Source organism: Ictalurus punctatus, chromosome 29 (assembly GCF_001660625.3).
Source record: "Ictalurus punctatus breed USDA103 chromosome 29, Coco_2.0, whole genome shotgun sequence".
In the NCBI taxonomy this organism is placed as follows: Eukaryota; Metazoa; Chordata; class Actinopteri; order Siluriformes; family Ictaluridae; genus Ictalurus; species Ictalurus punctatus.
The window spans coordinates 8,926,943-8,949,351 of NC_030444.2; the positions used below are offsets into that span (position 1 = coordinate 8,926,943).

A 22,409-nucleotide genomic window follows, 5' to 3' on the forward strand; every position below is an offset into this window, starting at 1 on the left:
GTCGCCACTCAGTGGCTTGCTCAGTTGGGATAAATTCACACCTTTAATATCTGTATACCGTGTTGATATTTCTGTAAAGCTGCTTTGAGACAATGTCTATTGTAAAAAGCGCTATACAAATAAAATTGAATTGAATTGAATTGTGTCACGGTCAAAGTCACAGATTTTTCCTTTTTCTATTCTGATGTTTGATGCGGACATTAACTGAAGCTCTTGACCTGTATCTCCATGATTTTATGCACTGCTGGCACATGACAGGCAGATGGGATAATTTCAGGAATGAACAAGTGTACAGATGTTGCTAATAAAGTGGATTGTGAGTGTAATATAAATATTCAATGCCCAGTATATATTTATTTTAATGCAAAAATTAGCTTGCTACAGATTTAGAAATGTAGAAGAAGAAAAAAAAACACGCAATTACATTCAGTGCTTGAATTAGAAACAAGGCTCATTTTATATTACACCAACACATTCATCCTGAAAGGGCAGTTCAGATACACAACTACAAATTATTACACACACACACACACACACACACACACACACACACACACACACAGTAGTATCAAAACACTTTTTTGTTGTTTATTTTTATACAACTGCAGTTCTATCAAAAATGCTGTATACATCAATGTTTAATATTATTTTCTTAAAGCAAAGATGTTAATCACTATCAGACTCCAGGTTGAATTCACAGTATCAAGTAAAGTATCAAGTAATTTAGATGAGCGCACATCGCGATTCCCTATTGGCCAGCCTGGGATAGAAATTCTTACTAAGTATTTAGAGATATTAATGCATTTTTGGTTATCAAAAAGTAATGAAATAAGGTACAGAAGCAATCACTTTTAATCAAAGTGCTTACAAGTGCGGGGAAGGCTCAGTGAGGATAGCATCACTCATCCTCCTCTTCCTCTTCCTCCTCTGGGGTGTAGTCATAAGTAGACTCGCTGTGGTCAGAGTCTTCCTCATCATTGCTCATCTCCTCCTCTTGCTCTTCCTCTTCATTGCTGCTATCATTTTCATCTTCATTTTCTTCGCTGTTATCTTCCTCTTCCTCCTCTTCCACTCCCTCATCTCCTTCATCTACCTCATCACCTTTACCTGAAAGAGGAACACACACATATTTTTCTGCCTTTTAAATAAAGAACCGGTGAAGAGTACAGGTGGCAGAAATGAGGTCCCTCTGCAGGGAGAGGAGCTTGACAGTTTGGGAGAGCCTCGGAGTAGGACCGCTGCTACTCCGAAATGAGAGTAGCCCCTTTGGTCAGCTCCCGCTAGAGCTGTATCAGACACAGCCCACTGGATGGCCTGCACCCATTGCAAAGATTGTATCTTACAGTTGGCTTGGGAAAATGCAAGGATCCCCTAGGAGGAGCTAGAATCTGTGGCTGGAAATACAGAAGTCTGGACTGACTGACTTCTCTCCTATACAAGTAGTACCATTTGGTTTCAATGTTAATTATTAAAAAATGAAAGCTGTAATCATTGTCAATTTTTTGAGGTAAAGAAGGATACAACGCTTCCGGATGTGCTGTTATAGGGAAATGATCTTTTGTGGTGGTTTGTTTACTCTGCCTCACATCAGGCCGCATCATACATCCCGTCATTGTTTATTTTCCTAGAACAGCACACCCTGTCATGTTTTATACCTTAGAACAATTTAGTTCAGCATGTTAACTGCGTGTTCAGTTTCATCACTGGTGTTTTAAGTCTTAAAACCAAACTGTGTCAATCTTGGAGAAAACATGCTTTCACTTGCTGTACAGTACACAGGTACTGAAGGATATTTTTGTTTTAACAAATGAGCCAACAGATGGATTATGTAGTTTTAGCACAGCTACTCTTACTAACTCCAACTTACAGACAGTGTTAATCAATGTGGTGATGTGTTCCCGCAGATCAGTCATAAAATCCTCCAGTTTTCCTTCCATACATTCCTCAATGACCTCTGTATCCATTGTCACAGCATGTGGCTGAAACAGTGGCCTTTTCAGAAGCCTGCGGTAACTGAGAAACACAGACAGTAACTTACATCATCAAATTCACACTGGTGTCTTTTAATGCCACTGTAGCACTCAAACTCGCCTCTTACCTTTTGGCACATGACATATATTCCTGAAACAAAACAAAACAAAACAAAAAAACTAAACACAAAAACACAAACACCTTAATAAGCACAGTATCTACTGGAATATTAAAAGCTATTTACAGATTATAAGCCCTGCTCAATTCAGTGTTTAGGCTAATAAAATTAATGGTTCCAAATGCTTCATAACAGTCGTTAGGTTAGGTTAGTCGTTAGATTAATACTCTTCTGCACCCTCAAAAAATCCTGTATTATCTCGTTAGCTGTTCATGACCAGGGCAAGGACAATGCATCCCAAAGATCTGCGATCACGATCACCGTTGTTGATTATTTTCCTTTAACAGCTCGCCCAGTCTCATTTCATAAACAAAAGTGATGATGCATATGACCGTAGATGGAATTCAGGCTGACCTTAATGAACTGGAATGGGTCATTCTCCTGTAGTAGCTGCTCGATGCCTGCGTGGACAACTCCCAGGCGATTGCGGTCCTCTTCAGTTTGCACCACGCCCTGCTGGATGTTGAGGCTGTTCTCCCCTTCATAGGCACGCACGCCCTCACTCAGCGATGACAGGAATCCATCCAGCCTGGTCATCAGAACCCCTCGAAGGGTGTCCACTTGCTTGTCCACTTCCTCCAGGAAGGCCTACAACAGTGCAGGCAAGTATGTGCATAAAAGACATGCTTTGAGAGGGACAGAGGGAATCAAGTATGGTGCATTACCTTGTTTTGCTGTTCCACCTCTCTTTGCTCCTTTACATTTTTCTCTACTCTTCTGATCTTCCTGTTCACCTTCTGTAGTTGTGTGTCCAGAGATGCCTACAGAGAGACATATTAATGAGACCAAGGCACTTCCAAAATGGTTTAAAAACAAAAAAAGTGCCTCCCATTTTGTAGCGCAAGCTGAGCTCTAACTCAGTTGGTATACATGTACAAAACATTTATGTTCACTTTCTACAAATGACGTTTCAGTATTCTGTGCAAATAATTTAATGCATGTCATTTAAATCGAAAAATACACTATAGAAACATGGTGCAAGAGCCAAACATATTCGCAGTTCATATTCTCTACTGCTCAATGGTTCAATCAATGGACAAAGCACACAGGGGAAAAAAAAAACTGCTCTGCTTTTCTCCTGTGTTCCAGAGCTCTTTACTGAGATGGCACGTGATTGTATTGTTAATGATTTGAACAATTATGTAGGCATTATTGTACAAGAGACCTGAGTCATACAGAAGCTTCACACTTCTGTCACTTTCTACTTTCCACTTACATGTGCTCTACAAGTCCCTGTGTATGTTGGTACTACAGACATACTAGAATACTAGTAACATACTAGAATTGGTGCGTTAATATAAACCTTTGATTTGAGTTAAAGCCTGCAGAGCTGCTGTTATAGTAAAATAAGGAAAAACTTCTGACCAATTAGAAAAAAGCACTCTGAAACATTCAACTGCGCTCTGGTAATTTGACCAAATGCATTTTTAAAATTATATATAGAATGCTATACTCACAAACATTTTGATATTCACTGCAGTGTGATTGTAATCTTGATGAATATTCATTAGCCAAATGCATGCTGAAATGGATTGTGCTTGAACATATTCTGCCAATCATGTTTTTCTCTATAAACATCCAGTTCTGTAATAAAGACATGGTATTCAAGTGCAGTTCAATAAGTGCACTCTTGCCTGTTAAAAGGGTGACATACTGTATTACTGCATTGAGGGTATTTTTCTCGCTTTAGTACTACGGCATTTTAAACACCGGTCCTTCCCGTGCATGTTTCAAATCAATAACCTCAAGGCTCGAAATCGCAACCATTTTGGTCGCATATGTTCCCAAAATTTAATCTATGAGACCTCAAAGTATATTTGTGTGATGTACATAGAAAATGAATGGTTGTGGTCTAAATCATGTTATTTTCGAGTTTAAATCCAAATTCAGATACAGATACAATAATGGCATTGCATTACACCTCAACTCTTTATCATAGTACACAAAACTGTAGTATTTATTTATTTTATATATATATATATATATATATATATATATATATATATATATATATATATATATATATATATATATATACACACATATATATATACACATATATATATATATAAAGCTGCTTCAGACTTCATTGGGACAGAAAAAATATTTTATAAGCAATAAACTCATTTTATTTATACGTAACTTATTATTTATATAACAACAAAAGAACACTTTATAAGAAATATAATTTATTTTAATGCAATTCACATACTGGCTTAAAAGTATACTTCAAACTCATATTAAGGTAGAAAAAATAAAACTACAATCTGGCTAGTTTTCCATCCATCAGTTTGTGATTCCAATGAGATCCATAAAACCAGCACATTTTAATACTGAAATTGGATTTTAAAAATGGAAAAAATGAAAGTGTTGAAATCTCCCGACCACTGACTTAAAATTAATTTTAAATGAATATGATTCAACGAATACTACTGCTTGGTACTATGATAATTAGATTCGATTAAAATCTAATAAATAATCTAATGCTTACTAATCACTCTAACATTTAAGATTATCTTTAATGTTTAGGGATCTTTCAATGAATGTTTCTGAGATCGTTTGCTCCGTTTAATTTTTTTCCCATTGGACTGGAATGCAGAAATGATCCAACTGGAAGATATTCTGAAAAGATATCATGAATACTTATGTAAATGTGCTTTTTTTGCTTTTTATTTTTAATAAATTTGCCAAGATTTCAAACAAACTTCTTTCATGTTGTCATTATGGGGTATTGTTTGTAGAATTTTGAGGAAAAAAATAATGAATTTAATCCATTTTGGAATAAGGCTGTAACATAACAAAATGTGGGAAAAGTGAAGCGCTGTGAATACATTCCGGATGCACTGTATGTATGAGGCAGTCGCAGGGCATCCCTGAAACTGCAATTTATTTAAGTAAATTAGTTAACTAACATCAGGAGTTCACAAAGATCTGAGGTGGAAAAACGCAAAAACAAAAGGAAAAAAAGAAATGGTCCAGTATGGAATGAACACTAATCAGATTGAATCAGTTTATCCGATTTCTGTTTCAGTTTGTTGATGTAATAGAAAAAGTTAGTGGCTAACTAACTACAGTAGTTAGGCCAACATTTGTCTAGCTCTTTGCTAGCTTGTGCCTACTAGCTATGACAATGGTAGTGCTCAGGTGGTCGAAACTGTCATCACCTACAGGTCCTTTTCACAACTATAACTTATGTATTTATTTTATTTGAGTCATTTAAATGTGCGGTTTAATTGTTAAGCAATTTCCACGTAATACTTACTTTTAAGTACAAGCACATTGTTAAAATAATACTGCACTATAAAATGTCTTTTCAGCATCATAACTACTGCAGGCATCATGAGAGAGAACATGCCAACCCTCTGCGTCAGGTCTAAACATTTATTTTTCTTGAGTACAGCAAATGAACACTTGGAGTAGCAGATCAGACATGCTTATACATGATATTGAGTGAAACTTCCTGTCATGTTTCTTGATTCAGATTGCAAAGAAGAGAAAATGGGAAACAGCACAAGAGGAAGAGCTGCAGAAGCTAGCACTACAACTGGAAGACCGTTGCACTATAAACGCTATTGTGCTTCCTGAAAGCCACCCACAACCAGCAACCTCTGCTGCCACTGAACCAGGGACAAGCTCCATTAGAGAATCTCTGGTGGACCAATCCCTTATAATCCACGGTCTCAGCGGTCCAGAGTACCAAGGAGTCTACCACTCAGTGGTGGACCGGATGCTGGTGACATCCACCGGAAAGCCACTCCAGTTACTCCACGGTGCTGGGCCATAGGATCAAGCAGCGCCTGTGGGAGATGCTAAACTGTCCCTCCTTGATGGAGGAGGAGCAGTTACAGGATAGAGAGCAGATATATTAAACTGAGAAATTCAGCATGTCAACACTCCTTACTCCGACTTAGACACCAGTCAAGAACCCAAGCCTGAACAGCCATAGAGGAAACTGAAAAAGACATAAATGAAGGTGCAAGAGGAAAAAAAAAAAAAAAAGGCTCTATTCTAGTCCGGATCCCAGTGGGTCCAGAGTCAATCCTGGGAATGCTGGTGGGGATCCATCCTGGGAATGTGGAACAGGAAGCCAGACCTTTGCAGGGCACCATGCACAAACACATTCACATCTAGTGGGTATTTAAGAACAAGTTTTTGGACAGTGGGAGGAAACTGGAGGATGTGGAGCAAACCTATGCAGACATGGGGAGAACAGGTGAAACTCTACACATAAAGAAATCCGAGCTCAAGGCTGAACCAGGAACCAGTGTCCCCAATTTGCCCCTAGGTGTGAATTAGTGTAAGAATATAAATGTCTGTTGAACTTCATCCACCAGGACCTTGATCACGATAAAGTGCTTACTGAAGATAAATGAAGGAATACCACTTATTATGCCCTCGTTAATACCTCCTGAATAACACTCCTACCTGAGTTCACTGGGGTGGGGCTTTGTGTATTGATGGGCCAGAGCTCTACAGTGCAACCAAAAAGTACTGTGTGCGACTTTGAATAAATATATTGTTTAAGATATTTAAAACTAAATATTTTATGGTTGTTTATTTATAAATTAACCAACAGTATTTTTCATTGCTAATATTGTAATTCAATTAACCATAGCCGTGAGCAGAGATCTTACATTTAACTGTTTATGACAAATCTCCTGATTAAAGCTTAAACAGCAACATAAAGATTGGTATCTGGATCTTTATCAGTCGACCAAGATGACAAGAAATCGGCATCAGCTGTAAAAATCCTGATAATGCACCTCTAATGAACACCATTAAACCAAAGCATTTTGTATCTGGCAGGTAAATGAACTCGCCCAATCACATCCTATATGAGATTATTCAGATATGTACACAATATACACAGAGCAGTTCAAGAACTGGCTTTGGAGAATTTAGAAAATGGTCAATAATCATACCTGTAGACTACCCTCTTATTATTAAAGACCACATTCAGATGCTAATGCAAGTGTAAAACAATGTCGTGTCAGTATGTCATGTCAGTACTGTGCATCCTACCCGCAGGTCCTTCATGGTATTCTTGAGCGTTTTGATAGCATGCCTGTTGTGACCTCCCTCAATGGTGCATGCATTGCACAGGAACTTGCGCTCATCCATACAGTAATATCGAAACATCTCGTCATGCTCTATGCACTTTCTCTTCCTCATGTCGCTCAGTGGCTCTACCAGCGGATGCTCGCGGAAGGCAGGGAGCTCAAGGTGGTGCTGCACATGCTCTGGACACATGGACACCTCACACTTCAGACACGTCTTCACCGCTGTGTATCTCTTGGCTGAATCACCGGTGATGTCCGGACCACAATAATCACAGCGCACCTCAGCAGTCCTGTATGAGGGTCCTGGTCGGCTCTGGCTGGGCCGCTGGGTGCGGTTGCGTTGCCTAAAGCCATCAGCGATGCTGGCAAGTTTGAAGTTCTTCTGCCATTGCTTGGAGCAGCGGTGGCTCTCACGGCATTCAGGGCAGCGCAGACGGCCACGCTCTGAACGGCTCTTCAGCCTCCGCAGACACTGCAGGCAGAAGTTGTGGCCACATGGCAACAGGTGGGGTTCTCGATAAAGGTCTAGGCACACAGGGCAGGTCAGCTCTTCCTCCAGCACACTGGTGTCCTCCAAAGCTTTCGCCATGACGATGCTTCTTTAAGTCACTCTGCAAGCCAATGAGAACTTTGATTATCCTCCAAAATATTTATTTGACAACAAGTGAACTGATATATTAAAACATATTCACAGACAAGCAAGATACCGAATAAAGATAAAGGTTAAAATTAAAACAAGCGTATCCTGAGCAAACAACTTGTCGTTTATTTAAAAATAAAGAGGTGAATAAATAAAATAGTTAAATTATTTAGAAGACACAAGGCTTATTGTTTCTGAACAGAAATCTAAAACGAAAGCAAGACCTGGTGTGCCAGGCCTGCATGATCAAATCCACCCAGTGACCAAACAAAATTTAATACCTCACTATACATAATATATTCTTCATTTACAATGTTTCACTATACAATTTGCCAAAATGCTAGTAAAAACACACACTGGCCTTAAAATGGACACAAAATTTTATTATTTATAGTTTTACATAAATAATAGCCAATAACTTTGTTTCCTTATGCATGTGCATTTCCTTATAGTTATAATTCCTTTATTCAACCTGTTATTATTTTGTTTTGTTTTTTTTTTTTTAAATAAAATAATCTTACCTCTTTCTGACATGCAGGATATTAGTATATTAATCTAATCTACGTATAATAAGCTAACATGTCCATCTCCAAAGGGGAGAGAGAGAGAGAGAGAGAGAGAGAGAGAGAGAGAGAGAGAGAGAGAGAGAGAGAGAAACAAAACTCGTTACCGGAAATAAACTGATCGAATATATCTACTGTATACACTGACGGGTCACGTGCTTCTGCTTCATTCTGCCTGCGTCCAAATCAGCGGTTGCGCACTATTTTGACGTCCTATCTAGTGCAGTATAGCAGAGGGGTTTGAGATACGTGATCTCGGTCTCTCGGATCACATTAAAAATGAAGAGAAGTAGTGAGTCATACTGCACGGTTTGTCCAGAACTCACGCGCACAGCTTTACCAAAAAATAAACGCGCTAGACGTAAATATTTTGCCGACAATTAGCATACACGCTAACGGTCAAGTATGTTGATAATTTCAGCAAACGTTTATTATGAATATGTACATATCCAAAATGTTTAATAAATAAATAAATATATAAATAAATCTTGGTTCACTTTAGTCGCCGTTGTGTTTGTTTTAAAATAAACCGATGAATTAATCACGGCGGATTAGTCCCCTGTGACGAGGATTATCTCGCCTCCAATGACACCTGTAGCCTCGACAATATCAAAAAGACGGGCATTAACCAAATTTAATATTCATGTCAGCGTGCCATACACAATTACAAGCTGGGCTGAAAACCGGTATCAGATGAGCTCCTCACCTCACGCTTCCACTTTGAACTCTCCGATATTCTCAAATTCCGTCACTAGTCTTTCTTTTCTTGGAGTTTTAGTAAATATGTACGTCCCCGTGGTGGTGTTACTAAGATCTGGTTCATAATAAGTAGTTCCAAATCCCAAATCATAACATAAATGCACTTGCCGAATTGTAATACCTGCTCCTCAGTAGAGTCGATATACGTCGTTCGTGAAAGAGCCGGATCTTTTTTATTTGAACAATGTACGTTAACTGTCGACTCGCGCGAACGAGTCGGTTCTTCTAAGCGACCGTTAAACCTAAAGTATAGTTCGCTTTTTTTTCACGCATACGCATAGCCTTTCAAAATATACTCCATTTGGCATGTACGCGTTCGCAGGCCGTCGACGCATGCGCATTATGACAACTTGCACTACCCGTCCTGGCCTACAAGAGTCAGTACGGAGCAGTAAAGCAGGTTTTCTGGTGTGAAGGACGACAACGAAGAAGAACTACAACAACACGGAGCAATGGAGGAGAACGACATGCGGCTTCACTTGTAATTAGAGGAAGAATAAGAAAAAGAAAAAAGTAATAAACGGTTTCAGGCCTTCCGTGCCATAGTCCTTATATCGCGTCATCTTTATGTTTAAAAAACAATTAGCAGTGAGTTGTTTTGTTTGTTTGAAAACCACTGTCTTTGCTTCAGAAGCGATTGCCAGTTGCATTGCTTTTCATTGTACTGCAATCACAACCATAAGCCTTAGAATACATACATATTATATATAGTGTGTGTGTGAATACACTCACCTGGCACAATCTGTACACCTACCTACTCACACAATTATCTAATCAGCAAATAGTGTGCACTGCTGCAAACTGGAATAAAGTTGGTTTGACGTTGGACGTTCGATATTCGCGGAAATTAAGGGACCGTCTCTAAAGTTACATACGACATTGTTATGCATGATTCTAACTTCAATAGCATTTGAAGGGAATGACTTACAGTCACAAAACCAACGGGAAAGTTCATCTAGGTGTCAGGTATGAGACACACCTTTTAGATTTTCAATATTTATCAAAAAAAAAAATATATATATATATATATATATATATATATATATATATATATATATATATATATATATGAAATTATGTAATTTTATTAATAGGACATAATTTTTTTGAAGAAAACTATTCAATCCAGTACAGGTCATTTTGACCCCCTTTATGAATTCGTGAAGGTTTTTTTGGTTCAAGCATTGTAGGGTTAAATATCAAAAATTTAAAGGTGTGTCTCATACCTGACACCTAGATGAACACTTTCCAATTGGTTTTGTGACTGTAAGTCATTCCCTTCAAATGCTATTGAAGTTAGAATTGTGTATAACAATGTCGTATGTAACTTTAGAGACGGCCCCTTAATTTCCGCATTTCCGCGAATATCGTACGTCCAACGTCAAGACCAACTTTATTCCAGTCTGCAGCAATGCATAAAATAATGCAGATTCTTGTAATGTTCATATCAACCATCAGAATAGGGAAAAATGACCTCATTTATTTTGACTTTGGCATGATTGTTGGTGTCAGATGGGCTGGTTTAAGTATTTAAGTGCTGATCTCCTGGTGTTTTTTTTGACAGAAACGCCTTGTTGATGAGAGCTGTCAACGAAGAATGGCCAGAAAAGCATCTCAGAAGGCACAACTACTATGAGCTTTTAGCTAATATTTCTGCCTTGTCTTTTTCTGTGATAGCTATTCTTCCTTCTCCTGTTAATACCGGTATATTTCTGGTTTTATACAGCACAATCATCTTCTTTAACACACCTCACACAGTTCGTTCCTTCTGATATTCTTGTACTGCCACTGGTGTCAATGTTATTTTTTCAAACTAAATGCTTGATGTCTATTTTTAATTGTATGAGAACAATCTTCACTGCACCATGGAACAACTTTCTCCCTTCCATTTCCTTACACTTTAGGGATAGATTTCTCTGCTGCTCTGATTAATATTGAGCTTAATTTCTCTGTGCAGTTATGAAGTTCTCACTGTACCTGTTGCTTTGGGTTTCGTCAACACTCACTTGCACCACCTGATGGTGGAGACGGACTAGCAGCAGGTGGAGATTATGCATCATGCATGGATACGCTTCTGCTGTTCCTGCAGTTCCCAGATGTGCATTGCTGAATATCTTACTGAATCTGACCCACTGAATTTGTGGAAGTGAATTTTTAAAGCGAAGTCAAATGGACTAAAATTTGCCTGTCGAATATTATAGGTGGTATTTTTAAACGAACAGTATTTTTTTTAATGAACTTCAGAAGGTATATATTGATTATTGAATGTTTCATAATGAAATTGTATGTTAAATGTTTCCAGTTTAAATATTCACAGCTTAAATATACAACTATGTCAAACTGCACCCCCCAAAAATGCAAGGCCTGAAAATACAATGCATTAAAATACAAGAAATCTTATTACAAAGCATTATATTTTCAATTAGTGCAATTCAACATGCTTTTTTTTTATTTCAAAGACACGTCATTATTTTACTTCCATATGATATCCCCGTCTTAATTTTGTCTGAGGCTATATTGTTATTAATGTGATCCTGCTCCACCAAAATCTACACTCACAAGACACTCCATATCCGTAAAGTGCTTTTCTATAGTCAGGCTTGTGTTCATCTGTGGAAACAGTTACTTCAGAGTATCTAAATCTAAACTGTCTTAGCTTTTTCTGGTTAAGGTTAACAATGAGACTAAGAAGGCCTGCAAGGCTTCCAAGAAACAATTACTCATCTTTAATCAGCAAACCTCCAGTGTTTAATTAACACATAGTGCTAAATTGAGCCTTGCAGAGTTCAGTTTTTCAGTATGAACATTTTCACTCAGACTACTAATGTCTCAGCTAGGAATTAACTGCCAAAAATAAATTGATTAAGAGGCCTTTAGATGCTTTCGTTGATTTTATTTGTTTACAACAATGCATAATTACAATGTTATATTTAACAGCATGCACTGTTTCAAAGAATATTGTAATTCATCTAAGCTCTCAATGGAATCTAAAAATGAAAAAAAAAAAAAAAAATCTCCTCCACATCAGACCCTCCACCAACTCTTTAACAAGCTACATAATTATAATTAACTTTTAAAATAGAAATATGTTCCATGCCTTTTTAGATGACAGTGCAAAAGATCAACAACAACAAAATAAATATACAGTACATAGTGACCCTCTCTGCGGTAAACATGATTATTATTTCATTATCTAGAGGCATTTCTGCGGGACTGCCAAGCTGGTTATCTTAGAATAGTGATGTCTGGTTACAAAATAACTGACTCCCAAAATGTCTGTTTGCAGTACACCCAAGTTATTGATGTCAAACTATTAATTATTAATTGCATAAACACAAAGTGTGTTAGCTAAAGTCATGTCTTTTCATGTAGGTGTGGATGCTTTTAGTATTATTGTATTAATATAAATGAAGAAATTATATTCATGTAGTGAATTTTCAGGAAATGGATTACAGAGTGTGCAGGTACATACTGAGGGAAGTAATCAGAGTTATGCGTGCTATACTCTTCAGCTACATAACAAGGCGGAGTTTGCCCCTGACCTTGAATCTGACCTTGAATGATCCAGACAGTTTGATGTAAATATAATGCGTCACAGTGTATGTAAACTATGGATCAACTATTTTCATATACTATGAAAACTATGGAGTGTCATTTGAGGCTATTATTAAATACATACATATGACACTATTTAGTAATTAATAGCATTGTCTTTTACAAGTCTACAGAAAAGGGTTTTTTTCACTCAGAGGACACTGCATCATAATTGGAGACATTGCTGTCAAGCAGCATCTTTACCTTGGACAACTTTACTCAAGAAAATTCTGGCTATCTTGGAGCTACACACAAGTATTTTGTATAATCTGAATGGCAGCTGCAGAAAATCGATTTAAGCTTATGTGTAACCCATGTCTGAATATGAGGAACTTTCCCTGCATAAATATTGACATACTTTAAGTTACTTATGTTGACTCTGAATCTGCCCCAGACTGCATTTATAGTAAATTTAGAACATTTTAAACTTTAATGAGGAATTATATAGTATTTGATTTTTCTAGCAGTAAGATACAGAAGGTACGTCAAATTCTGCCATCCCATCGGAGATCTATTTATACAAAAGCAGTGTTTAAGATCATGTGTAGTTTGTGCAGTCGATGGTAGTCCAGCAAAACATGACCCATTATGAAGAACATTACTAAACCCATTATATTATGTACAATTGATTAAATCAACCCTACACTAGTGATGATATATTTATCAAAAATTTTGAATCCCTGTTTTTACTTTCATCCTTATTGGACGTTAATATTACATAAAGGTTACATTCATTCAATTTCTGTGTATTCACTGAACCCTAATGTTCAACTGGAGCTCAGATTCATATCTAATGTATTTATCTTCATCTTTATTGCTCATATCTAATGTTGTAAGCCACAGGTCCCTTGATGTTAAAGCCAAGATAGAAAGAAACCTTTCCTTCACCACGAACGCTGGCTGGACGATCAGGAGAAACCTCAATCTTCTCAGATCCTTCTACAGCAAAAGCCTTATAATTTCTCACCTCTCCTCTCACACGTCGCAGTTGTGGGATTTCAACTCTTTCACTTCCTTTAGTAAGAAGGTCAATTGAAGTTTCATCTACACATGATTTAGGGACAAATCCATGTAGTCCGTGGCCTACAGTGAGGAAGAAGAGAGGCACCAGGTAACGAGAGCGTAGGTAAATTTTGTACGTTCTTTCAAAGGAATGATGCATATGTCTAACACATTCAGACATGTCCAGACTGTTGGGTCTGCCCTGTTGTGCATCAGGCCAAAAGAGCAGAAGAACCAAGAGATAGAATTCTGGACTTCTGTTATCTTTTTGTTCTGTCCAGAGATTGTGTAGCATTGCCTGAAGTTCTTCCAATGATGCTATGGATGTGTTACTCCTTTGACTTAACATGACATTTGCAACAACGTAGTTTTGGATAATCTGCGCATCACTCGGTGATTGCAAATAATTTTCTTTCCATTGTTCAGTGATCAGTTCCAGTTCAGTGTCTCTGTCTTGTGTATACAGCAATCCTGCAAATGTGTTGGCCTTTTTCTCCTTGAGGATCTGAAATGCTGACTTATTCTGTTGGTATTGTGTTACAAATTTCATGTAGCATTCATCAACTTCTGGCCAGAAGTATGTGGGTTCATCTTTGTGGATGCTTGGCTTTGAGTAAAGGAGATACCATTCAAAAAATTCGAACTTGACCTCAACTTCATCTCTTAGACTTGTAATGAGACTCTTATACTTCTCACATTTGCCTTTTCCATAAGAGTTGAGAAAACGGTGCAGAGTTACTTCCTTTGTAAGCACTTTGGACCAGTCCTCGTGAAGGGTTGTGAGTTCGTCAAAAATGATCTTTGCCGCTTGCATGTAGCCAAAGGTACCCCTGTTGTTGAAGATGGTAGATGTGCTTGTCATGCCATGCTCTTTCATCTCTGGTGCCTTCTCTGCCTTAGCAACTTCTTCTTCATCCTTAAAACCCATAGTTGCTTGTTTTCCAAGATCCAGGATTTTTCTAGCATACGCTTCAGGGTTTTTCAAGGGCAATTGTTTTTTACGAATAATATATTTTAAATAGTTTTTATGCACTTGTCCAAGGGTGTCTCTGATAAAGGAGTTTCCTTTATCCCTCATAATTGCCATTTCAACCCAGTGTTTAGCTCGTTCATAATCTTCCATCTTAATGTAATAGAAACGGGCAAGAGCTTGTGGATAAAATGGATCCGTTGTAAATTTTTTCAAGGCCATTTTCAACACTGCAACACACATGGATGACCTTTCTGTCTCTCTTATATCTAGGATCACTTTGGAGAAATTTTCCTGTTTTTGCAACCTATATTCTCGCTTTGTGAGTAATTTTTTTATAGTTTTCACCAAACATGGAGGCGTGTCATCTTTGCACATTTCTCTCAGTAGCTTCAATGTAGTGTCACCTCTGGTTACCCCAGCTTCAGTTAACAATTTTAGACATTCATGAGCAATCATGGGATGTACCATACGTACATGCATGTCCTCACTTCTGGCCTTTTCTTCCTTTGTTGAGAATATGACCAGAAAGTCTGTGAAGGGCTGCATATTTTGCTCCAAAGAAAAAGCATCAACATTATTACCTTCCCTCCAAATGAACATCCGACAAAGATCATATGGGAGATCAGAGCCAGGGACATATGAATTAATCAGTGCCAAAAAAGCCAGAAGTTGTTCTTTGCGTGGCCTCCTTTTTTTCTTTAATGGCAGAAGATTTTTGCAGAGCTTTTTAACATAACTTTTATCGTAATTTCTCAGCATAATGTTAACGGCATGAAGTTGAGTGTGTCTGTTTCCATGTTTTTGAATGATGTCAGACTGTTTTCTCTTAAAATTGTCTTGTTCTTCCTCTGAAAGGCTTGAGGACAGTTTCACATTTTCTGTTCTTTCTGTCAAATCTTTCTGGCGTAGACAGTTTAAAATGATAACCATAGGGATTGTAGCAGTGATATTGTTTGCTTTAATTTCATCAAAGAGGTTTTCTTCAAGGTTTTCTCGAAATGAAGTATCATCAATTGTGTGCTTGTTGTCCAGAAGGAGGAGAACAGTGTTTTGGTTTTCTGAACCACCTGCAGAAAATAACTGCAGCACTTGCTGTGCAATTTCCTTCGTGTCTGTTGCAGAATCTATTACTCTGGCACACCTGAGCTTTTTTCTCAGGTCCCATAGTACCTGCATGGCCAAGGTGGACCCTCCACTGCCTGGTTCATGGGACAAATTAATAGAAGCAAAGCGCCACCTTTTAGTTTTATTTTCACTGATCTTTCTTTGTAGTACTTGATACATATCCCGCTTGACAAAAGGGGAGTTCTCTTGTTCAGCCCAATAGAAGTTCAGCCATTGTGGTGGGGCACCTTTGTAAAACTCGAATTCCATCTCCATGGCATTTGCAGAACTGATCATTTCACCCTCATATTTATTGGCCCACACAACATCAAGAGCTGACAGATGGTCTCTGTCTTGAGGTTGTAGTGGTATTTGCCCACCACGTTGAGAAGGAACAGTATAATTTGCCATCAGGCCTGAGTTCTGAGGTTAACCCTTGATTGATTTTAATTCTGTGACTTCCAAAGTGCCTTGCTGGAGAATGAAATGAAAAGAAATTATCAGTTGGATTTGGTTGTAAACTCAATATTTAATAATTTTTTAAAATAAATATTTTACAGTTTTGTAACACTTCACAATATGGTTCCTTAGTAAACTAGTAACTATTCAAGAGCAACATGTGTTAGAATGTATTAGGACACAAGATTAAGGTGGCGGAATATTGTATTTGGACGGCAATAACCACCAGGGAACTCCTTGATTTTTAAAATAGATATGCAAAAAACATACTTTACTATCATTTAGTGAAAGGTTTTATGCATCATGCAGTCAAAGGAGGCCCCCTCGTGGTGTGAAAAGAATAGAAATGGAAATTTACATAACTAAATTAGGTAACTAATGTAAGCAACATCAGAAAATCATGAAGAAGCAGTGATCATGAAGCCCCGTGTATACCCGGGTTGGAAAAATGCAAAAAGAAAAAGTACACCGACTAATTGTGTTTAGTCAGTTTAAAAGGAAAAAAGGTTAGTGGCTAGGTAGCTAGCTAGCTAGTATGTAGAGTAAAAAAATAAGGCTAGGACACACTAAGTTGCTAGCCATTTGTACACACAACCGCACAACAATTGGCGCAAATAATTCCACGGACCAATCGTATGGTGCAGTTGGTACAACATATCTTGCAATGAGTTCCCATGTACTGCTAAAGCTAGTATAGTTAGCGAGTACTGCTAACAAAGCTAATTCAAAGTGTGGCACGTAACACACATAAAACAACTACTTTTCATACATTTTTCACTTTATTAAAATGTTGTAGTTTATTAGTACGTTTCAAGACAATTACTTCTAAGCTAAAAATGCTGGATAGACGGTACAGTGGTTTAATAATTTATGTTTAATTAGCCGGGTTTTTTTGTTTTATTATGTACTGCCAGGAGATTGTGCCATTATTCAATTTCAGTTATTGTATTTTTATACTGTTGAATTTTTTTAATCAATTAAAAATGGAAATCTAAAGGTGCATTCCATACAGCGACTCGCAGCAACCGAAGACCATTAATTTTCAAAGAGAGCTGGTGACTTCTGGCAACATGAGTGACAGCTACCTTTGGCGACTAGACGTGGGCATGTCCAGAAGTGTCTAAAAAGTGTACAAAAATGTCTAAGAAGTGGGAAGTAATTTTTGAGAAAAGTAGATCTGTTTGCACAAAGAAGAAGGCCACTCTATTCTGATCAACACAACTTGTAAAAAGGTTTAAAGGTGGAGGACTTGTGAATAAAATCAGACAACGTATAGGCAGCCCCAGAAAGACCGCCAGCAGACTGGGTAAGGACAATTATGAGTAAAATCAAGAAAAACAGGTGAGAAATATCAGAACGGATTGCTTCAGACATCAGTAAGAATGACCAGATACAACTAGAGCACAAACTATTCAAAACAGGATCAACGAGCATGGATACACAGAAGTGGTGACTTATTGACAATATATTCACACATTATATATGCTCATTTAACATGAATGATTGGTTTATATGAACGCTCTCATTTTAACACGTTATCATTTCTACAGAAATAGCTTATTTACAGGGATTTGTATGCCCATCAATTTGTATGTAAGTCAATCAATTATACTATATCAAGACAGCTAAAAAGGGCCTTTTTTCGCTCCTTGACTTTTGAATTAAAATCTTGGGTATTGGTCTGCCTTTTGTTTCATTTTCAGTCTCTCTATATGTATGAGCATCAAAAGACTTTTCTAAAATCTGGTCAACATTGGCAGTTTCTGCCATTTCGTGCCATAAAAGCACAAGAGCTGCTAAATCACAGCACCACTGCAGCTCCAGTCGATTGTGACTGGTACTGATATGTAGAAATATCAGTCATGTTCATTTCACTGATTGGCATCTGGTTAAGAGGTTCCACCATTTGAAGGGGTCTCACAGTCATGAGACAAAGAGTGCACTGTCCAGTAAATGCTGGCCAACACTGGCACTAGCCCACACTCCATTCACTCTGTGAAGCCTGTGCACTCAGGCAGGGTGTCCATTGAGTGTTAATCTTTTGTCCCATTGAAACATGCATGGGCTTCACTAGGTGTCTGTTAGCTCTTTGTCGGGGCCTTCAAAAGAAACCCTGCTAGTAAGGTGCTAATACCTTCGGTAAACATTTTGTTGCTAATTTTGATGAAATTTTAAGGGAAGGCAGACTTCCTGTGTAGTCTTAAAACAATCACCTGTGGTACAGAGGGAGAGTAATGTGGGGGAAACCGTTCATCAGCCTCAAGAATCAGAAAGCAAGGTTGAAGTTTACAAAAGAACATGAACAGAAATAGGCATACTATCAAGCACAGACGTGGCCGTTTTTCCTACAGTGGCCAGTCCATATCAAATTTCAATGAGTGATTTCCTCTATGTATTGGCATTACAGAACCACCAGTTTATTAATATAAATATATTTTGTATTTTACAACATTTATATGTCATTGCACACAATAAATATTGGTTATACAGCTGTTTACAGAAACCTCATTATCTTGGCTCAGTTTGGGCCTAGCTCCATGGAACAAAAACTGATCTCTAGAGCACATTACAAGGTACATGGATATACATAACAATTTTAAACATTCATGTTCCATAGACTTAGAAGTTGAGTCCAAATGTAATGCTCAAGATGGCTCACAGTTCCACTTTTAGTGTAAATTTTCAATGGGAAGGGTTTGAGGGAAGGGAAGTCTTTTTACCTAGGTAAGAATAACTTCATAAACAGAGGTATGGTGTTCTTCCTCTTGTGATAAAAGCATTAAGTGACTTCTGTGCTGTAGTTACTTACTGCTTTTATCAGAGGAGAAACAAAACTATACCTCTATTTGACTCTCTTCATTTGTAAAACACCCAACTGAACACTGTAATTCCACATCTGGATAAAATATATTCAATGATGCCAACTGTCCACCTGTACCAACCTGATAGATCAGGGTTCTTCAAATCTGACCATCAAGGTCCTCTGTCCTGCAGAGTTTAGCTCCAGCCCTAATCAAACACACCTGGACAAGCTAACCAAGGTCTTCAGGATTACTAGAAAATTACAAGCAGGTATGTTTGGAGGTTGGAGCTAAACTCTGTAGATTTGAAGAACCCTGTGATAGATCATGCTTTACTGTCACCAGTATCAATGCAGTAACATTTTCGATCTCACACAAGCAATTGTATGTCAATCATAAACATAATTACTGTAAAGTATTGTTCATTTTTGTATCTGGTCCCCCACTAGAGATATTCAACCCAAAAGTGAAGGGATTTTTTTTTTATTGCACTTTCCCTCCCCCATAAAATAAGAGATGTCCCAAACCTGAAATGTTCTGCATGCACACAATACTGTACTTACCTAGGTACACCTTAAAAACAATTAAGACTGAGACTTGAACCTTTACCATTATAAATTGACCCTAAAACTGTGACCAATCTTGAGCATTACATTTGAAATTAAGTTCAAAGTCTAAGGAACAAGAACAGGCAAAATGTTTATGTATGTCCATACCTTCTGATGAGATCTAAGGTGCTAGGTCCATCCTGAGCCATATTGAATTTTGTTACATATCAAAATTTGTTGTGTGCCATAACACAAAGATGGCTGTTGTATTTAAACCAAGTAAAATAATTAAAAAATAATAATTAATTTAAAAAATGGCAATACGTAGAGGTAATCTCTCAAAAAACTTACAAAGAGTAAAAATGGTCAGGTAATCCGCATTGGACCACTTGAGATGGAATGACCCAAAATGATGTTGGCAATCTTGTGTTCATTCAACTTTATTAGTAAATAAATGATTCAAGTGATGAACGTGGATTTGTCAGCTGGATAACAAAGGTTTTGTTGGACAAAACTTCCACCACAACTGATTTCATGCCTGTCATGTCATGGCAAACTCACAACTCCATTTCCCAGAATGCCCAAATGTTGTAAAAGAACCTAAATAATAAAACACTGTAACTGTAATCTTTAGTGAAGATACTATTGGGTGTCCTAATTATGACCAGTATAGCTATTATTTTTATATTTTTAAACATAATCTATTTTTTGAGAATTGTTTAACTTATAACAATGTTTGTTGTATCTTTGTTTTACAAAAATAATGCCACTTGGTTTTACATTTTGTTTTCTAATGCATTGAAATTCATACATTTGTAAATGTGGCTTAAGTGTCCAAATACTTTTTGCAACCACGGTAAATCTGGCAGTAATTTCAGTCAGTTTGTTCAGGCAGACATGGTACTCACCATTTATTTATTTATTTATTTATTTTTTACCATAAATAAATTACCACAGTTTAATAAAAAAAATCGTACCCATTTATATATTTCAGAACTAACACATCTGCTTTTGCATATCTATGTTTTGCTTTTGTGACAGTAATGACAAGTGAGTGAGTGAGTGAATACAATTTCATCTAATGAAACTCAGTGGAATGTGTTCAGAGTTGCTGACTTTAGACCAAAAGATATGTAAGTGTTTACACAGGTAAATCTCAGTTTATTTAGACATGGTCAGGTTATGCAAATCACCTTCATGTAGTTCGAGGTTGTCTGCTTTTTCTTTAGTAGAAGAGTCCACGACAGACTTTTTCAATAAGCTTTAGACCACTGCTTTTAAACACAAGCACTTTCCTATAAACTAGGGGGGGGGGGGGGGGGGGGGGGACACTGGACTGAAGAATGAAATAGCTTTTTTTTTTTTTTTTTGCTGGCTAGTGCAATTGTTATAAATATTTTTTCTCTGTGTGTAGTGTGCTCCCCAGCATGACATACACTGTTCATGTTTTTTTTTCTTCTTTTTTTTCATTTTCTGTGCTTCTGTTCTTGTATATGATTATTGAGTATGCCTGTTTGCTTCTGTCTGCCTCTGTTTGGACACCTGCTACAGACTTTGATGATGAGTCATGAATTGCTCTTTATATACAACAATCTGATTTCTTACTCTTGCATCTTGTCTCTTACCATGCATTACAGAAATGTAAGAAGAGACAATTATAAAATGAAAAATAAAATGACTACAATGGTGATATATGAATGAGAACACTTTCACGTGTTTAGCCAAAATGACATGTCTATTTAAAGCCTAGAAATTTTGTGAGCTTTTAATTCACTTTAACCATGATAAAGTCAATTTGACATTTTACCAAAAAAAAAAAAAAAAAAAAAAAAGGTTTAATGGTTCTTTGGGGCTTTCCTGAAATCAAAACTTCTTCAGGAAGCCAATAATATATAATGTACTTTTACCTTTAAGCTGTGTTGCTTACTATTTATATGAATTTATGAATAGATAAATGATCTGTGCAGATTTCTTACCTGTGTGGTAGGAGGTAGAGGGTTCTCTCTGAATGTTGTTTGAATGTGCTCAGGTGTCATTTAAATGATATAGCAAAATACAGCCCCAGTTTTTCATCCAATGATTTGCATGAGGTTTGTTTAGCTCCACCCATTGTAATTTCCATTTGCAATGAAATGAAAGTATAGACTAACACAAACAATAGTCATTGTTTCTATATCTTGCATTTACTCTGAAATGAAAGTGAAGACTACTGTAGAGATTTGCCTTGCACCGTCATCTTGAAGTCTTCATTCATTTATGCTGTACAGTGTAATTGCACCTCCACATTCATTTACATTTGTATGACTTTATATACAGTATATTCTTAGAATGAAATATTTATTCAGGATTTCTTCAGGAGTTATAGGTGTAATTAAAACATTGAGCATTCCTCTGGCTCGTTCTTGACTTTTTCATTACTGCTACTACTCTCCTGGCTGCATACCTTTATCTGTCTATTCATAAAAAGGAAACATTTCCCAAATTTTCATGTATAATGTTTATCCAGGCAGGATGGTGGTGCAGTGGGTAGCATTGCTGCCTAACAACTCCAAGATCCTGTATGGACTCCAGGGTTACTGAATGGAGGTTTGCAGGGGTTTCCGTTGCGTGCTCTTCTTTCCTTCCACTGCCCAAAATCATGCACGTAGGTGGATGGCTATGGTAAATTGCCCATGTATGAACGAGTATACGAATGTGTGCCCTGCAATGGACTGGCATCCCATCCGGAGTGAATTCTTGCGACTGGGATTGACTCTG

The 22,409-nt window shown here is 37.4% G+C and overlaps 2 protein-coding genes and 1 long non-coding RNA gene across 7 annotated transcripts; 1 reads left to right on the plus strand and 2 right to left on the minus strand.

Moving 5' to 3' along the window:
- Positions 1-341: 341 nt before the first annotated feature.
- zgc:92594 (RING_Ubox and BBOX domain-containing protein) lies at positions 342-10,053 on the minus strand. 5 transcript variants are annotated; one of them, XM_017461693.3, is made up of 7 exons: positions 9,904-10,053; positions 7,172-7,820; positions 2,815-2,910; positions 2,504-2,737; positions 2,099-2,121; positions 1,868-2,013; positions 342-1,107 (listed from the first exon to the last, which is right to left on the minus strand). In XM_017461693.3, exons 2-7 carry the CDS (start codon positions 7,796-7,798, stop codon positions 899-901), a joined length of 1,335 nt encoding a protein of 444 aa, XP_017317182.1. In that variant the 5' UTR covers positions 7,799-7,820; positions 9,904-10,053; the 3' UTR covers positions 342-898. The 5 variants fall into 5 exon arrangements, with proteins under 5 accessions (XP_017317182.1, XP_017317180.1, XP_017317179.1 ...); XM_017461691.3 differs by lacking the exon at positions 9,904-10,053 and adding an exon at positions 9,280-9,457; XM_017461690.3 differs by lacking the exon at positions 9,904-10,053 and adding an exon at positions 9,119-9,457.
- On the plus strand, positions 9,539-12,290 carry LOC108260948 (uncharacterized). Its single transcript, XR_001811291.3, has 2 exons — positions 9,539-9,759; positions 10,736-12,290. It is a non-coding gene; the product is annotated as an uncharacterized LOC108260948 (long non-coding RNA).
- Positions 12,291-12,389: 99 nt separating this feature from the next.
- sb:cb1081 (sterile alpha motif domain-containing protein 9-like) lies at positions 12,390-21,773 on the minus strand. The gene is made up of 2 exons (XM_017461685.3): positions 21,629-21,773; positions 12,390-16,318 (listed from the first exon to the last, which is right to left on the minus strand). The coding sequence occupies exon 2, from the start codon at positions 16,253-16,255 to the stop codon at positions 13,577-13,579; it is 2,679 nt and encodes an 892-aa protein (XP_017317174.1). The 5' UTR covers positions 16,256-16,318; positions 21,629-21,773; the 3' UTR covers positions 12,390-13,576.
- Positions 21,774-22,409: the final 636 nt, after the last annotated feature.

What these genes read in the sequence shown, in the direction of transcription:
- sb:cb1081 (XM_017461685.3), bottom strand. Translation starts at nt 16,255, where the DNA reads ATGGCAAATTATACTGTTCCTTCTCAACGTGGTGGGCAAATACCACTA.
- zgc:92594 (XM_017461693.3), bottom strand. Translation starts at nt 7,798, where the DNA reads ATGGCGAAAGCTTTGGAGGACACCAGTGTGCTGGAGGAAGAGCTGACC. An exon ending in TATATGTCATGTGCCAAAAG is followed by an intron (nt 2,014 to 2,098) that starts GTAAGAGGCGAG and finishes TGTGTTTCTCAG; the next exon opens with TTACCGCAGGCTTCTGAAAA. An exon ending in CACATTGATTAACACTGTCT is followed by an intron (nt 1,108 to 1,867) that starts GTAAGTTGGAGT and finishes TTCCTCTTTCAG; the next exon opens with GTAAAGGTGATGAGGTAGAT.